Here is a 16,290-nt window from a genome sequence, read left to right as displayed (position 1 = left end):
AAATTAATGAAATATGTGAGAAGTGCATGGAGATATCTTTCGCTAGTCATTGAGGATTTTAACACATGAAATAGTGATAAAATAGGAATTTACAAATAGGAAGGACACAATCATTGATTAATTGAATATCTATTATTTTGTAAATTCTTCAGGTTTGCTGATGAAATGTATGTATAATTAATAAAATAAAGGGAAATTGTATTATTCAAAAGCCAACTCCTGGCAGACGGCCGTGTGGCCATTGCTGTAAAAAATGTTTTCTCTTCAACTATGAATGTACGAAAGCGAAATAAAGATTTTATTATTATTAGTAATATTATTGTTATTATTATTATTATTATTATTAGTAGTAGTAGTAGTAGTAGTAATTTTTAAAGAAATGGTAGAGCGTGAAAAAGTTAGGATAACAGCAGTTCCAAACACAATACTTGTTGTAGAAAATAAGAGATATCAATTCAATTCGGTGATATCTGCATCAAAAAGCTCGGATTTGAAAAGTAGTGAAACATATTCATCTATACTGCGTGTACAAAATAAATGGTATTTGGTAAACAAAGACATTAAATGTGTGAAATGGCCGACAGGTGGTAAAAACATAAGGTATTTATTTTATGAGAAAATTAAAAAGTAGGGATAAAAATTTAGAATGAAAAGTTAGGAAAATGATGAACAATAGCAAGTTTCTTTATCATTTTAATGTACAGCTTAATGGCTGCTTACTAATGTATTCTGTACAGGCAGGCTGAGGAAAACCAATCGTTTAAAATGAATCAGAACTGGAAATTTATAAAATAGAATTATAGTACCCTGTTTTCAAAAATTATAGATGATTAAGAATACAAATTAATTTCCAATTATTTTCAAAAAAGGGTAAAATTTAAAAAATAAAAGTAAGTAGCCCTAATTTCATACATTCCAGAACTGGAATATTTTAATTTAGATGGACATTATAATAAGCAATGAAAGATGCAAATTCAGGGCTGATATTCGATATTCGTTCTGAATCCCTTAGGTGAATATCATGATATATCCTACATTTCTCAATTATGATGAAGCCAATTGTTACAAAAAGATTCAATGCATTGATATTCCTGTGATACTGTATAATTAAGATTTTCAAGGTGAGTTTAGACCTACATTTGGATTAGACGACCTACATTGTTGACAAATAATAGGAATGCAATACTATAATGGCTTCTTATGGAGAAAATAAAAATTATCAATATTCATTCTTTTTGATCGAAAATTCTTGAATTTACCACAGCTAGAAATGACTAAGAATAAATTCTCGAGGTTACCGAGGTTTGGAAAAATTTCTACTTGAATTTGAAATGTTCAATATGTTCATCACTAGTCAATGGATTGGAATTTCGAAATAAACTAACCGTATAATGCGCTGATGGCATCTCACTATTCTTGCCATGTCTGTCTTCAACTGAAACATCCATTTAGAATCTTCACTCTGATTGAGATCATTGAATTCCTTGCTGAGATTATCGATCAGTATATAGATTGTATCAAATTCAACCAACACCCTCGCTATGGGGATAAATGAAACGATAATTATCAGGTATCCCTCAATGAAAACAATCATGATTACAGAAATTCCCAGTATGTAGCAGTATATGGAGAAGATGGGCTGATCGAATTCTGGTGGCATGTAGTATAAGAACGGAATCATCTCAAACGATTCAGGTAGTTCTCCCGGGTAAAATGGAACTTGGAACCATGAGTAGAGAGTATTTCTCAAGAAAAACCCACAAAACAGGCACTTGTTTACCAGTGATATGCACTTGCATGTGAAGGTGGTTCTCGAGAGGAATCTTCTATGGAGAGCATCAATTTCTTGCCAAGTTCGCTCCCTATCTATGAAATCTTCCCTGCTCAAGTGAAAATCCTCCTCGATCAATTCTATCAGTTTTCTGATTTTTTTCGGTTTAAAATAGTTTTCTACAACACAAAGATATAGCAGTGACGACGCTATTCCGACTACAAATGCATGAATTGCAATGTCAGTATTTTCCACTGCTGGAATCGCTGTGAACATACCACCCAACACAATTGTCACAATTGAAGTCATCAGGTAAAACGGTATTGAAGTGTGTTGTTTGTCGTAAGCTACCAAGTTCATAAAGTCCTTGAAAAATGATGTGCTCTCCATCTCTGTTCTCCAAAACACTGCCAATTTTGTCCTTTGTTTCCAGTTTATCTTGCTATCTAAAAGCTAAACTTTCTAAGTTTTGTGTGAGTTATATACTCATTTCCCGAAAATAATGTTATGTCCACTCTATTAAATTGTGGAAAATCATTGAAATTGAGATATTGAATGACGGGGGATACTGTGACAATTCCAAAACTGAAAAGATTTAAGTCAATTTAAAAAAAAAATCAAAAGATTGAATTTCCAGCCAAAATTGTGACGACTTGAAGTCGTATAATATCAACTTTAGTGGAGCTCAATTATTGCTGGAAATAATATAAACTCAAATATCACAATATCTCTATATAAATGGATAGTTTCCAACTGAGGAAAGTAAGTTTAGTGCTATCGATATTTACTTAGAAAAATATCGAAACAACAATAAAACCATACCCTATCACGTTTTTAACTGTTTATAGTTTGTTACAACCCCACTCAATTACTTATGCACAATTCAGATATTCATATGGGCATCATCAAAAAAATGAAAAAACTACCCATCTTCAACTCTACTAACTTCAAATAACGAAGAAACAGTGTCCAAGTTGAAAATTCGCCAACTGAGTTGTCACCTCTTTGAAGCCCAAGAAAGCAATGTGAGTCTCGGGATTTCCTTTCGTGAAAAAACAGAGATGACTGACAAATCATAATTATAGATTGAGGAGAACTTTGCTGTTCTAAAGATGCTCTAAGGTGTACTTATCGGTTCTTAACGATTATATTTGAAAAATATGTACATGATTGACAAGATAATAATGGAACTTTTCAAGATGTTATTCTTGTCCAAAATTATAGACAACAGAGCAATATTGCCAACCAATTATATGAATAATAAAGTGGAAAACTGAGATAATAACCTGATGTATTAGGAGCTGGAAATAATCCCAGAAAATTATTTTTCTTCTCTCTTTAAAGAGTAGTTTCAATTGAGACGTCTTGCAGTGCGGTTGCATTCTTATCTCCCTCTTATGTCAGTGGTTATCAGTGGAGGTTTTCGAGAAGAAGAATTGAAGTTGACTAGATTCACTGTATCTATAGTATTGTGAATTAAACTGGTATTGTCCAGGTCTTAGGATTTAGCTAAGTTCTAGACTTTAAACATCTGTAGCCAGAAAATTGGCTTTCTGAAACGGGGCATATAGTCCAGTCAACGAAAGATTATAGAGAGAAAAGTTTGGAACACAATTTTCAACTCCACAGCTCTTTTAAGGATAGTAAGAGGATTAACATATCAAAAGTCCTCAACCCTAACCCCTGTGCTAAAGGGGTGGGGGTGGTTAGAAAGTACCATTTTTTCATTTTTCGCATATATCTCGGAAACTATGCATCGTATGAACATTCATATTCCATGCAAAATTGAAGCTTACAAAATTACCAACAAGTTTTGTCCTTTACATTTTTCCCATATCTCTCATAGTTTCTGAGATATTCGCTCTTGAAGCTGAGAAATTTTTTGAAAAAACACTTTTGCCTCCAATTTTTTAATCTTATCGACCTTACATTTTTTGAACGATTGGTGAAAAAAATCCGTGCTGATTATGAGCTGATAGAGCATTAAATTATCTTTAATTTGATGTATATTTTCACTATTTTACGCATTTCCCTACGACTGTTGCAGGAGTTCTAGTGTTGACGAGAGTGAAATTTTCTATTCAGCAACAATAGATCAGTTGACAATGGGATTTGGAGGGAATGTTTGGAACACAATTTTCGACTTTGCAGCTTTGTTGAGACTAGTTTGGAGGTGAGCATATCAAAAATCCCAACCCCTACATCATGTGCTGAAGGAATGAGGGTGGTTTGAAAGTTGCATTTTCCACTTACTACTTACATGTTCATATCTTGGAAACAATGAATTCTATTGACATAATTAACTACATAAAAATGAAGCTTAATAAATTTTCTACAAGTTTTGTTCAGTAAGGATTTTCGATAGATCCGATACTTTTCGAGGTATTTATGTTCTAAAGTGATGAATTTTTAAAAAACTAGATTTTCTTATATTTTTTCGCTTTTTCAAGTCTTATAACTTTTCAAAAATTGATGAGACAAGAATGTGCTGACCACGAGATTGTAAAGCATTAAATTGTCTTTCATTTAATGTATAATTCGACTATTTCACGCATTCCCATTCGACTGTTGCAGCAGTTTTAGTTTTGGAAAATGCAACTTTCAAACCACCCTCATCCCTTCAGCACATGATGTAGGGGTTGGGATTTTTGATATGCTCACCTCCAAACTAGTCTCAACAAAGCTGCGAAGTCGAAAATTTTGTTCCAAACATTCCCTCCAAATCCCATTGTCAACTGATCTATTGTTGCTGAATAGAAAATTTCACTCTCAACACTAGAACTCCTGCAACAGTCGTAGGGAAATGCGTAAAATAGTGAAAATATACATCAAATTAAAGATAATTTAATGCTCTATCAGCTCATAATCAGCACGGATTTTTTTCATCAATCGTTCAAAAATTATAAGGTCGATAAGATTAAAAAATGTGGTGTGGCGCACTCACACAACTTTCCTTGCCATTATGAAAATTGATCATCTGACGCTAGTGTATATGCGCATCTCAAGTCTACTATTCTAAGATCTGAGCCAGCTGCTGACAAGACTATAACGGTAGAGACACACGAGGTCTGCTATCTCTTCATAGTAAATGATTTAATAGAATCAATAGTTGCCAACAGTTTGCAATTGGATAATCACATTTTCTCGAATTTTCAGCTTATTTCCATTCTTAGATGAAAATGTTACTGAACATCAATTGTAGAGATTTTCATGCCCAATCCTTTCCATTTGAAATTTTGTGTTTGAATTATATCTGAAGACTGATAATTGGGAATCTAAAATCAAACTTTACATAGATGGGGCAAAGCTCCTGAAATTTTTACAGATATAGGACTTGCGGCAGTTGATAGAGCTTATCAATGGCTATTATAGGTATAAATTTGATCAAAATCGTTGGAGCCGTTTTCGAGAAGATCGCGAAAAACCCTGTTTTTGACAACATTATCGCAATTTTAGCCGCCATCTTTAATTGCATTTGATTGAAATTGTAGTTCCAAATTTCAAGTAATTCCGTTGATTGGGTGACGAGATATCATGTACACAGACGCACATACACTCATATATATATATATATATATATATATATATATATATATATATATATATATATATATATATATATATACACACACACACACACACACACACACACACACACACATATACAGACCAATACCCAAAAACCACTTTTTTGGACTCAGGGGACCTTGAAACGTATAGAAATATAGAAATTGGGGTACCTTAATTTTTTTCGGAAAGCAATACTTTCTTTATTTCTTTACCTATGGTAATAGGGCAAGGAAAGTAAAAATTGGAGGCAAAAGTTTTTTTTCAAAAAATTTCTCACCTTCAAGAGCGGATATCTCAGAAACTATGAGAGATATGGGAAAAATGTAAAGGACAAAACTTGTTGGTAATTTTGTAAGCTTCAATTTTGCATAGAATATAAATGTTCATACAGTGCATAGTTTCCGAGATATATGCCAAAAATAAAACAATGGTACTTTCAAACCACCCCCACCCCTCTAGCACAGGGGGTAGGGGTGAGGACTTTTGATATGTTAATCCTTAAAAAACCTGTGGAGTTGAAAATTGTGTTCCAAACTTTCCCTTCTATACCTTTATTTGAGCATTCGTTGCCTGGACTAATAGTCACAGTTTTTATGATAATCTTTATTTTCTCATTTCTATAATTGGGAATGTTTTTCCTTGACGAAATTAAACATTCCTAATAAATCGAAATAGCTGAAACTTTGCACTATTTTCTCTTTATTTTATTTCGTGTCCAATTTACTAGTTTTTTGAAATTTGATTTGAACGTGGACTGCGACTACGCCCCGTTTTGGAAAGCCAATTTTCTGATTACAGCTGTCTAGAACTTATCTGAATCCCGACCTTGGGAACCGGCCCTAAGTGAACTTGCATAATACTAGTAGTTCTATTAACAGTAGACCTCGCGCTCAGTTAGTTACATTTACCTGTTGTTATGTTTCCTCAAAAATTGATAAATAATTTATCAATTTTAAATGTCTAGAAAAAATCCTAAATAAACATAGAGCTTTCTGTCCTATCGTACCGTGACGTGTCGTCCCGGAATGTGAGCGCTGTTATCAGGTCTAGCTGCCGTTGATACGCCAATCCAATCAACCCATCAGAGAACATTCTGTGCTGTCGTGTTGGCGAAAAGTCGGTGTGTTGAAATTAACAAAATAAACTACCATAATGCTGACTCCCTATAAACTTCATTTCTCACTTTTCATGATTCTAGAAATCTTTTCAATAATATTTTTTTGCGATTTTAATCATCAGATTAAAAGAGAAAATTGTTAAAAAAATGTTTTCTATCAATAATTCTAAACTCCAAACTAGAATCATGGCCTCAGCTTAATACTCCACAAAGAAAATTTATACTATAGACTCCTTGCTCCTCCCTCACCCTACAATTTAAGATCTCCGTCAATATATGTAGTACCCAGATTCAATAATATTTATGGTAAGAGATCCCTATATTATGTAATTCCCTACTCATTCAACAGACTTACTCCAAATATTCGTGATTACTCTAAGAAGGATGTAATTTTGTATCTCATTAATAACAGCACAATCAATTTATAAAACTAATAATATTACAAACGTACACATAATTTGAGAAACGTCAAGTTAAAAAACTGACAGCATATGCTTACATTATCAGAATTCTTCAATTTTTGCTGGCTGAAGCTTTAAAATTTTCCTTTTATTGTTACTGCCGCCTGCCTCAACGATAGAAATGTTCTATCACTTGTGTAATAGTATATTTCGCACCTAGGGTCGAAAATCAGTGTCTGTTTTGACTCGATGAGTGAGTAGACGTGCTTTTGAAGTCTCCGTAAGAAAGTCATTTCTGTGAAGGATTTCTATGGTGATTTGTGGTGAAAGTTAGCAATCATATGTAGTTTTCTGTGGACATCTCAAAAATCAAGTGAGCTTTTGTGTTTGAGTGATATATCAGGCAAAAATCAAAATCATTATTTAAGCGTTTTTACTGACAGGTATTTTTCTGTTTTATAGTAGTAAAGCTTTTATAATTTCGAATCATGGGCAAGAATGATAAAGTGGTAAGGTCAGGCCTACGATCGGACAGCGATAGTGATAAAAACATCTCAGATAAATGTAAACAAATTCCTTTCTCTTTCTTTGGATGACAAATTAGCGACTATATTTAATGAAATAAAAAGTGTGAATGAAGAACAAAAATCTATTATTGTGTCCGTCGAAGACATTTGCCGAGATTTGATAAACCATGACTTAGCTTTATCAAATCATACAGAACAATTGGACAACCTGAGTGTAGAAATTACTAATCTTAAACGCGATAACGACAAGCTTAAATCCGAGTTAAATGACTCTCTACAGTATAGTAGGAAAAATAGCTTAGAAATAACTGGCTTGCCGATTAATAAAGGGGATTTGTCTGCGGTATTGAAAAAACTGTTTGCTTTCCTCAAATACGAATTCTCACCTGATATGATTGATATGATGCACCCTCTCCCATCTAAAAAGGATAGTAGCAGCAGTATTATAGTGGAATTTGTAAGACGTACTGATGCTCTTGCTGTGTTAGAACTTGGCAAAAAGGTCAGAGGTTTGGAAGCTTGCGATTTGGGATTCGAATCTCAGAATCCTATTTTTATCAATCCATCACTAACTAAAGCTAATAGGCAATTGTTTAATGAAGCTCGAGCAATGAAAAAATCCCATAGTGTTAAGTAGTATGTTTGGATACAGAACTGTAAAATACTAGTGCGGAAGGGTGACGGTGATAGAGTCCATGCTATCAATAGTTATAGTGATTTGGATGACCTGAAGAAGAAATTTGAAACATAGACTGAAAATTGAGTGGTCTAATTCTATTTCAAGAACTTTTCGAATACGAAGAATGAGTCTCATAATACTATTTCATTTCCATTTAACTTATTATTTCGATTTTCGAATGATGGTTCCGTTCAATCTAACATTTCAATTTTGTTTCCATGTTTTCAGATTCTATTGAAATGTATAAAAATAATAATTATTACCAAAAGAAAAGTGAATTTTTTTTTATTATATGTTGTTTTTCTTGTGATTTTTGTATCTATCTTCTTATCACAAGATTTAGATAGAGAATTTTCTTTTTTTCTGTTTTGTAAACTAATATTCCTTTGCCATTGTAAAAAGACTACCTCTCTCTTTTTTTACTTTTTTAAATGTTCCTATCTTATTGCATTAATTCATATTTTTTATAATATATAATATTCTAACAAGCTTTTAACTTCAACTCATATGCAATTGCATATAATCTTTCGACACAAAAATGTAGTCTCCTTCAATTTTAGAAAAACTTTTTCAATTATTACGGAGACTTGAGAAAAATCCACGTTTTATTGTCATTCTAATGAGTCACTATTTTATTTTTGTTTGTGTGAATGTGCGTGTGAATTTTGTTAAATTCTTTTCTATTAAGATTGAATTATTCTTATCTCATGTGTACAATAACTTAATGTATAATTTGCCAATTTCATTGTATGCAAGAAACTGATAGTGAAACTTGTTTACTACTTAGAAGTATAGATGAGGTGAATGACTCTCAAATTTCTGTGTCTTCGAACATTACTGTTCTGCATCACAACATACAAGGTGTTAATAGTAATTTTGATTATTTTTTGACCCTTATAAGCAGTTGGAAAAATAAACCTGCTGTTATCGTGTTGTCAGAGGTGTGGTTGAATACAAGTGGAGAGGCTTCACAGTTCTATATTGATGGATACAACCAGCATTCAAATATTTTTGTTTTCTCCACCAGAGCCACTGGTTTGATTGTTTATTATTCTAACGATTTGGTTGATTTCTCTTGTACGATTAGGGATAGTCTCATGGAGGGTGCTGATATTATTACTCTGGAATGTGATTATTCAAACTTCAAATTCAATATTGTATGCCTGTATCGCTGGCATGGTTTTGATTCTGAGCGCTTCCTTGCCAGTTTTAATTCTACCTTGGAGAGTCTGCCACAGAGTGACTCTATTATTATAGGTGATATTAACATCAATATACTTGATTATAATGATAATAAAGCTGCCAGCTATTTGGAAATTTTGAGCTCGTTAGGTTATGAGCAAGTAATCAACATAAGTACTAGGGTTACTGATACATCCTCAACTTGTATCGACCATATATTTATCAGATCACAGGATTATTCCCATTTTTTGAATGGCGCAGTTATAGAGACATCGATAAGCGATCATAAAGCCGTTGCTGTAACTCTCAGTAAAAATAATACCATGCGAAATAATAACAATTGCCAATAAGAGGGTAAGTCATTTATAGATTATGATGCTATATATATGATTTATTGATTCATCATGATTGGTATGTATATCATATATATGATTGGTATGTATGTAAATCATATATATGATTTATTGATTCATCATGATTGGTATGATGTTATTAGTAGTAATGATATCAACTACAAATTTGATAAATTCATAGAAACTTTTAATCTCTTCATTGTCAATTCAACTCAATCTACTGATATCAGAACAAACAAAACGACCCATACGTAAATTGAAACCTTGGATATCTGATGGGTTGTGTTCAGCAATTGTCACCCGTGATAACCTAGCTAAAATATCTAAAAGAAATCCAGAAAATTGCAGATTAAAAACGAATTTGAAAGCTTATTCCAAAAAATTCTGGGTACAATTAGAAAAAACAAATATCACTCTTCAATTAACGAGCTACCATCACGTCAAAAATGGTCAATTCTCAATAAATTATGTGGTAATCCCAATAAAAAAAAGTAAAATAACATGAAGATTGAAAATGGAGACAGGATTATTACTGATGAAAGTGAATTAGCTGATCTCTTCAATAACTTTTTTGTTAATGTGCCCAAAGAAGTGGCAACAATGATAGAAAATGACAAAATAACTTGGGAGGAGTATAGAGATATGTTTAGGGTGAGACAATGTCCAAGATCTATCTTTTTTGAGCCTGTAACTTACAATGAACTTTCACAAATAAAATTGGATCTAAGAAATGGTAAAGCCTCTGGGAATGATGGAATCACTGCAAAAATTCTAAAACATGTTGCTGTGGCTATTGTACCAATTCTTGTACATATTTTTAATTTTAGTTTATCTAGTGGTCAATTTCCAAATGGACTAAAGTTGGCCAAGGTAATACCTATTTTCAAGAATGGCTCTCATTCCATTCTGGGCAATTATAGACCTATCTCTTTGGTTTCAGTGTTTTCTGAATTATTAGAGAAAATAATAAAAAAAAAGATTGTTAAAATTTCTAAACATGAACAATTTTTTCTACAGTCGCCAGTTTGGCTTCCGAGAGGGCTTCAGTACTGAGATGGCTCTTGAAAGCTTTATGGCTACTATATATGTTAGTCTTAACTCTAAAACTACACTCTGTGTTGCTGGTCTTTTTCTCGACATAAAGAAAGCGTTCGATACAGTGAACCACTCTGTATTACTTGAGAAATTGTACAGAGCGGGCATAAGAGGTGTGGCGCACAATTGGTTTGCCTCATATTTGAGTGGTCGATCACAGTATGTAGTGAGTGGGAATGCTAAGAGTGAGATCCTGAATGTTGAATATGGAGTGCCACAGGGCTCAGTTTTGGGTCCTGTGCTATTTTTAATTTTCATAAATGACCTTTTTCAGGGCAACTTCAATGGATCCCCCCGTTTCATTTGCTGATAATACAGCTTTCTCATATTGTAGCCAAGATAGTGAAAATCTTTATATTAAGATTCAGGAAGATTTAAATAGATTGCTTGTGTGGTTCAATTTCAATGGGCTCGCTCTCAATGTATCAAAAACTAAATATTTGCTTTTCTCCATGTCTAACGCCTGGCAGTTTCAATCACAATTGAAATTTCATAATGGTGCTTGTGATAAGAGAAGAAACTGTGAATGCGACATTGTAATACAGTCCGACTCCATAAAATATCTTGGTGTTGTGCTTGATGATAAACACAAGTTATGTTGGGGCTTGTCAAAACAATCAATCAATTAATTTATTTATTTCACAAACAAACATAATACAGAATAAAAAAGAAAGATATAAAAATGTGAAATAAAAGTGGACAACCCTAGGCATAAGCCCGATTGGGGTGTACTACTCCTAATAAAACAACTAAGAATGCTCAGAGGAGTAAGGTTATAAATAAACTTGGCATAATAAATCATAACTTAAAAGAAAATACATTTTTTCTGCTATGGTAGCCCATCAGATGAAAACAAGGATGAAGTAATTACATTATGAAAAATAAAAGGCATACAGAGATAAAACCAAAAATAGAAAATTTACAATGCAAAATGCATACTCTAAGAAAGGATACGTTAATTAGATTATTATTTAGGGTTTAATAGTCTAATAATAAATGATGAAATTTCTTATTTGAGAATATCATCTTACAATTTTCAGAAATGATTCACAATCATTAACACTGAGCAGGTAGTTTTTCAAACATTTCAGAAATTAATGTGAAAGTTCCTGGCAATTTAGATATTGTGACACTAGATTGAACAATCTAGGACCAATAAAATAATATGAATGTTGAAATATCGTTAGATTCGATTGTGGAACCTGAACCATAAACCGTCTAAAGTTGTATCTCACATCTCTAATGAGATTTTCATTCAAACTCCTAAGAAAAAAAAGCTTCAATACCTTATAAACATAAAGATTTCTTATTGGAAGTATTTCGAGATGAACAAATATCGGCCATGAATGATCAGTTCTAGGTGTTCTGGTTATAATACGAATGAAGGACTTTTGGAAAATTATTATGGGATAAAGTGTTGAGACATAAGTCCCACCCCATAATACGAGCCCATAACTCATCCTGGAACTAATGAGAGCATGATAAGCATTTATCATCACACCAGTGGGGCACAGCTCTCTCAACATGTAAAAACTCCTAATCCCTCTACAGAACTCTTTTTTTAATTTAGCTACATGTTTCTTCCAAGATAGATTTGAGTCAATAACTAGACCAAGGTATTTAGTATTGCTCACAGTCTCAATTGTCGGGCAGTTGCAGTTATCTAAAGCAGCGCATGAGTAACGGTGATACGACAATGGTGTATTGAAGAATAGATCTCCTCTTAGGTTGAAAATCATATATTTAGTTTTTTTCACTCATTAGACTACCATGTAATTCTTACTAAACCAGTAGTTTAAGACTCTCAAGTCGGCACTCATTTTCACATATAATGCGTCACAATGAATTCCTGAATATGTAAGTGCTGTATCATCTGCAAAAGCAGTCAATTTCTCATCTAGTTCAGCATTACATAGATCATTGATATACACAAGAAATAGAATAGGCCCTAATACAGAACCCTGAAGCACTCCATATACAATGTTTTCAATATTACTATAACATCCAACAATTCTTACACACTGCTTTCTGTTTGTGAGATAACTTTCAAACCATTTATAAGGTAAACCTCGTACTCCTGCTGCATACAACTTTCCAATTATATTGAGTGTATCGAATGCTTCAGTGATCTACATACAGGGCTAAACATTTTTCACCTTCATCAATACTATTATAAATATCCTCAAGAAATGTAACCAGACCATCTTCAATACTCAAGCCCTCTCTAAAACCAAATTGAATTTTACTAAAAAATCAAATCTTTTGAGAAAAAATATTAATTGTATTTTTATTATCTTTTCGAAAATCTTGGCAAAAACAGGCAACAGCGATATTGGGCTGTAACAATTCAATTCTTCTCTGTTACCATGCTTGAAGATTGGGATCACAATTGGATTCTTCAAACATTCAGGAAATTCACCAGTCTTCATGCTCCAATTGAAAAGTTCACTCAGAGCTCCAGCAATATGAATGGCAATTTTTTCACAATATAACTATTAATGTTGTCAATCCCAGGGGCTTTATTGCTTTTTAGACCAGCTATTATTTTTAAAACTTACTACAAGTGAAGCGGGAATCTTACTTTTACTTTTTTTTTTCTTTTGGTCTTAGTGGATGATTTCGTTGATAATTTAGTTGATATGAGAGACGTGTATACTAGCATTTTTGAAGATTTTAGTTTGTTTAATTTTTTTACTGGGGAGCAGGGTGAGATTGGGAACATTAGTTTTTTAAGCTTGAATATAAGAAGCTATAATAAACATATAGATGAATTGATAGTGATTCTGAACAGTTACAATAAAAAATTTGACATTATAGTTCTTACTATAATGATGGTAGCTGCGTGACAGTGAATATGGAAGGATATGATGTATTTTTAAATAAGAATAGTCGAAATCAGAACGATGGAGTGATAGTCTTATGTTAATAAATGTTTTGCTGTGTGCCAGGGGGATGTAAGTCATGATGGTGCGTCATGTGTGAAATTGAACCTTTCTCTCAATGCCGAACGTTTCTGTTTGATAGCAATCTACAGAAGCCCCTCTGCTGACATAGAACCTTTTATTAATGATCTTGAGACTTACATCATTAACAGGAATCGAAACTGTACACATTTTATAATGGGTGATATTAATTGTTGTATTTTGCCTCGTGAAATACCTACCTGATCACACGGCGGAGCGGTACCTGGATGTTCTCTATGCTGCTGGCTTTGTCAGATGCATAAACGTACCTACCAGGATTACTGACATGACAGCCGCCTGCCTTGATCATGTTTTCACAGATGTAAAGAATACTAATACTATAAGGTCAGCCGTAATCAGATGCAGCATGACTGATCATGATTTTACCGTATGCCAAATTCAAATGTTAAATAATAAAAAACAGTCTCAATTTAATCACAATCGACGGGTTACAGTTTTAGATGAAGATCTAGTTTCTCAGCTCATTGCTGATTGTGATTGGTCCGATGTAACAAGTACACCAGATGTGAATTCCAGTTGCGAAATTTTTATTAACAAACTCAAACAAATTATTTCTCAGGCCACAGAAACTAAAACTATTTCAACTAAAAACTTCAAAATTAAACCGTGGATCTCTATTGGTTTACTTAAATGCATCCGTCAGAGAAATAAATTAAGCAAAAAATTAAAACAACAGCCTTTCAATGCTACTCTAAGAGAACAATCCAAACAATACAGAAATCACCTTACTAAGTTATTAAAGAGAGCCAAAGAGACTTATTTTCGAAAAAAGTAGCCAATGCTGGCAGTGATAGCAAAAAACTTTGGAGTAGTATTAAAGAAATCACTGGATTAGGTAAAAATGCCGACAGATTCCCTATTTAAACAATAGAGGTAATGATAATTTGGAACCTGGTGAAATAGGAAATGTTGCTAATAATTTCAACAATTATTATGTAAATGTAGGTGCTAATCTTGCTGGGGCCATACCCAATATTGCTGAAGGACCAGTAAATGATGCGGATTTCAGTGTGGATTTGAATTTTGAACTGTTGCCTGTTTGTGATGTGGAATTAATAAGAATTATAGGTGATCTTAAAGGTGGATCTGCGCCGGGCATTGATAAAATTCCAGCTTCGTTAATTAAGAAAAATATTAATTCTTTGAAAATACCATTACTTCATATAATTAATTGTAGCTTTTTGCAAGGAGTCTTCACTAAAAACTTAAAAGTTGGAAAAGTCGTTCCCATACATAAGTCTGGCCCTAAAAGTCATTTTGTTAGTTACCGACCTATCAATTTAGTCAGTGTCATATCCAAAGTCATCGAGAAAGCAGTTAGGCATCAATTAGAGAAATACTTGATAAATAATAACATTCTATTTGAGAATCCATTTGGTTTCAGAAAGGACAAAAATCTTAATGACAACCTTTTCCTCTTAACCAATGAAATACATAATTTAATTTCTGTTAACAAAAAAGTTCTTCTGACCTTCATTGGAGGTCACTCCAACCACTTTGGAGTGATTCAGGGTAGCACTCAGGGCCCAATACTGTTTTTAATTTATATAAATAACCTGAGTAAGGTAAATATTGATAATAGTCATATATATTTGTATGCAGACGATACCGCGTCGCTTTTTGAGGGAAACAACTGGGATGAGGTTTTTCACGCAGCTGAGGTAGGATTGGGTGTTGTGAAGGACTGGTTTGATGATAATCGACTAACCATCAATATCAGCAAGACGAAATACCTACCTATTTCCATTAGAGCCAATGGTGATCCAATCGGTCTAGAACTGAAATTACACACCTGTGGCGCACAGAATAATTATACACAATGTCAGTGTGAGTGTATTGAACGAGTATATGAGTATAAATACCTCGGCGTGATATTTGATTGTCGGCTGAAATGGAGCAATCATATACACTTCCTCAGAAATAGGCTCCGAAAATTTATTTATGTATTTGCATCATTAAGCGGAATCCTTACACCCACTATAATAAAACAAGTTTATTTTGCTTACAGTCAGTCCATCTTACAGTATGGTATTATAGCTTGGGGTGGTACATTCAAAACTACATTGGCTCCTTTATCAACTGTTCAGAAACATATCAGATTATCTCTTTGAAGAATTTAAGGTATTAAATGTAGACTACAACAATTATACATAAGAACCCTAACCTTGTATATATTCAAACACAAAGTAGCTATATTTTCTAATATCATTCACAATTATAACACAAGAACAGCTGTAAATATCGGTATCGTCAACCCCAGACTTACTAGAACTTTCTCCTCCACTTCGTCACATTATAAAATGCATTTCCTTTTTCAAAAACTGCCCGTCTATTTGAAAAATCCTGTCAATTTGAGAATAAGTCACTATAAAAAAATAGTCAACGATTGGGTGACTTCCCTAAACCCAGAGGAGCAGGAAGGTATTTTAGTATCACCTTACTCTTTCCGATGATTGTACCTTTTTTTGGCTAATAATTGTAGACCCTATATTGCCTAAACATTGAGGGTGAGTGACTGATGAGTGAATGAGTACGCTTGTTGGATGTGAGTGTTCTCGATCCTTGGTCAAAAAAGCAGGTTTTCAACAATTATTGTATCTTTTTTACGATT

The 16,290-nt window shown here is 33.2% G+C and overlaps 2 protein-coding genes across 5 annotated transcripts in view; one reads left to right on the top strand and one right to left on the bottom strand.

Annotated features, from left to right (window-relative positions):
- Positions 1–2,796, bottom strand: part of LOC111061361 (odorant receptor 43a-like) — a 29,609-nt gene extending 26,813 nt beyond the window's left edge. For 2 of the 4 annotated variants that reach the window (XM_039435617.1, XM_039435618.1), the window contains exon 1: positions 2,594–2,765. Coding sequence is in view for 1 of the 4 variants with exons in the window: in XM_039435616.1 (XP_039291550.1) it covers positions 1,386–1,423 (38 nt within the window). In the remaining 3 variants the exon portion in view is untranslated. Of the gene's footprint in view, positions 1–1,385; positions 1,437–2,593 lie in introns of those variants that run through there. The other 2 variants (XM_039435619.1, XM_039435616.1) reach the window with 2 other exon arrangements.
- Positions 1–16,290, top strand: part of LOC111058703 (fibrillin-2) — a 341,293-nt gene that overhangs the window by 277,800 nt on the left and 47,203 nt on the right.

This window comes from Nilaparvata lugens, chromosome 9, assembly GCF_014356525.2.
Source record: "Nilaparvata lugens isolate BPH chromosome 9, ASM1435652v1, whole genome shotgun sequence".
NCBI classification, from domain to species: Eukaryota; Metazoa; Arthropoda; class Insecta; order Hemiptera; family Delphacidae; genus Nilaparvata; species Nilaparvata lugens.
This window is presented reverse-complemented; position numbering and strand designations above follow the sequence as displayed.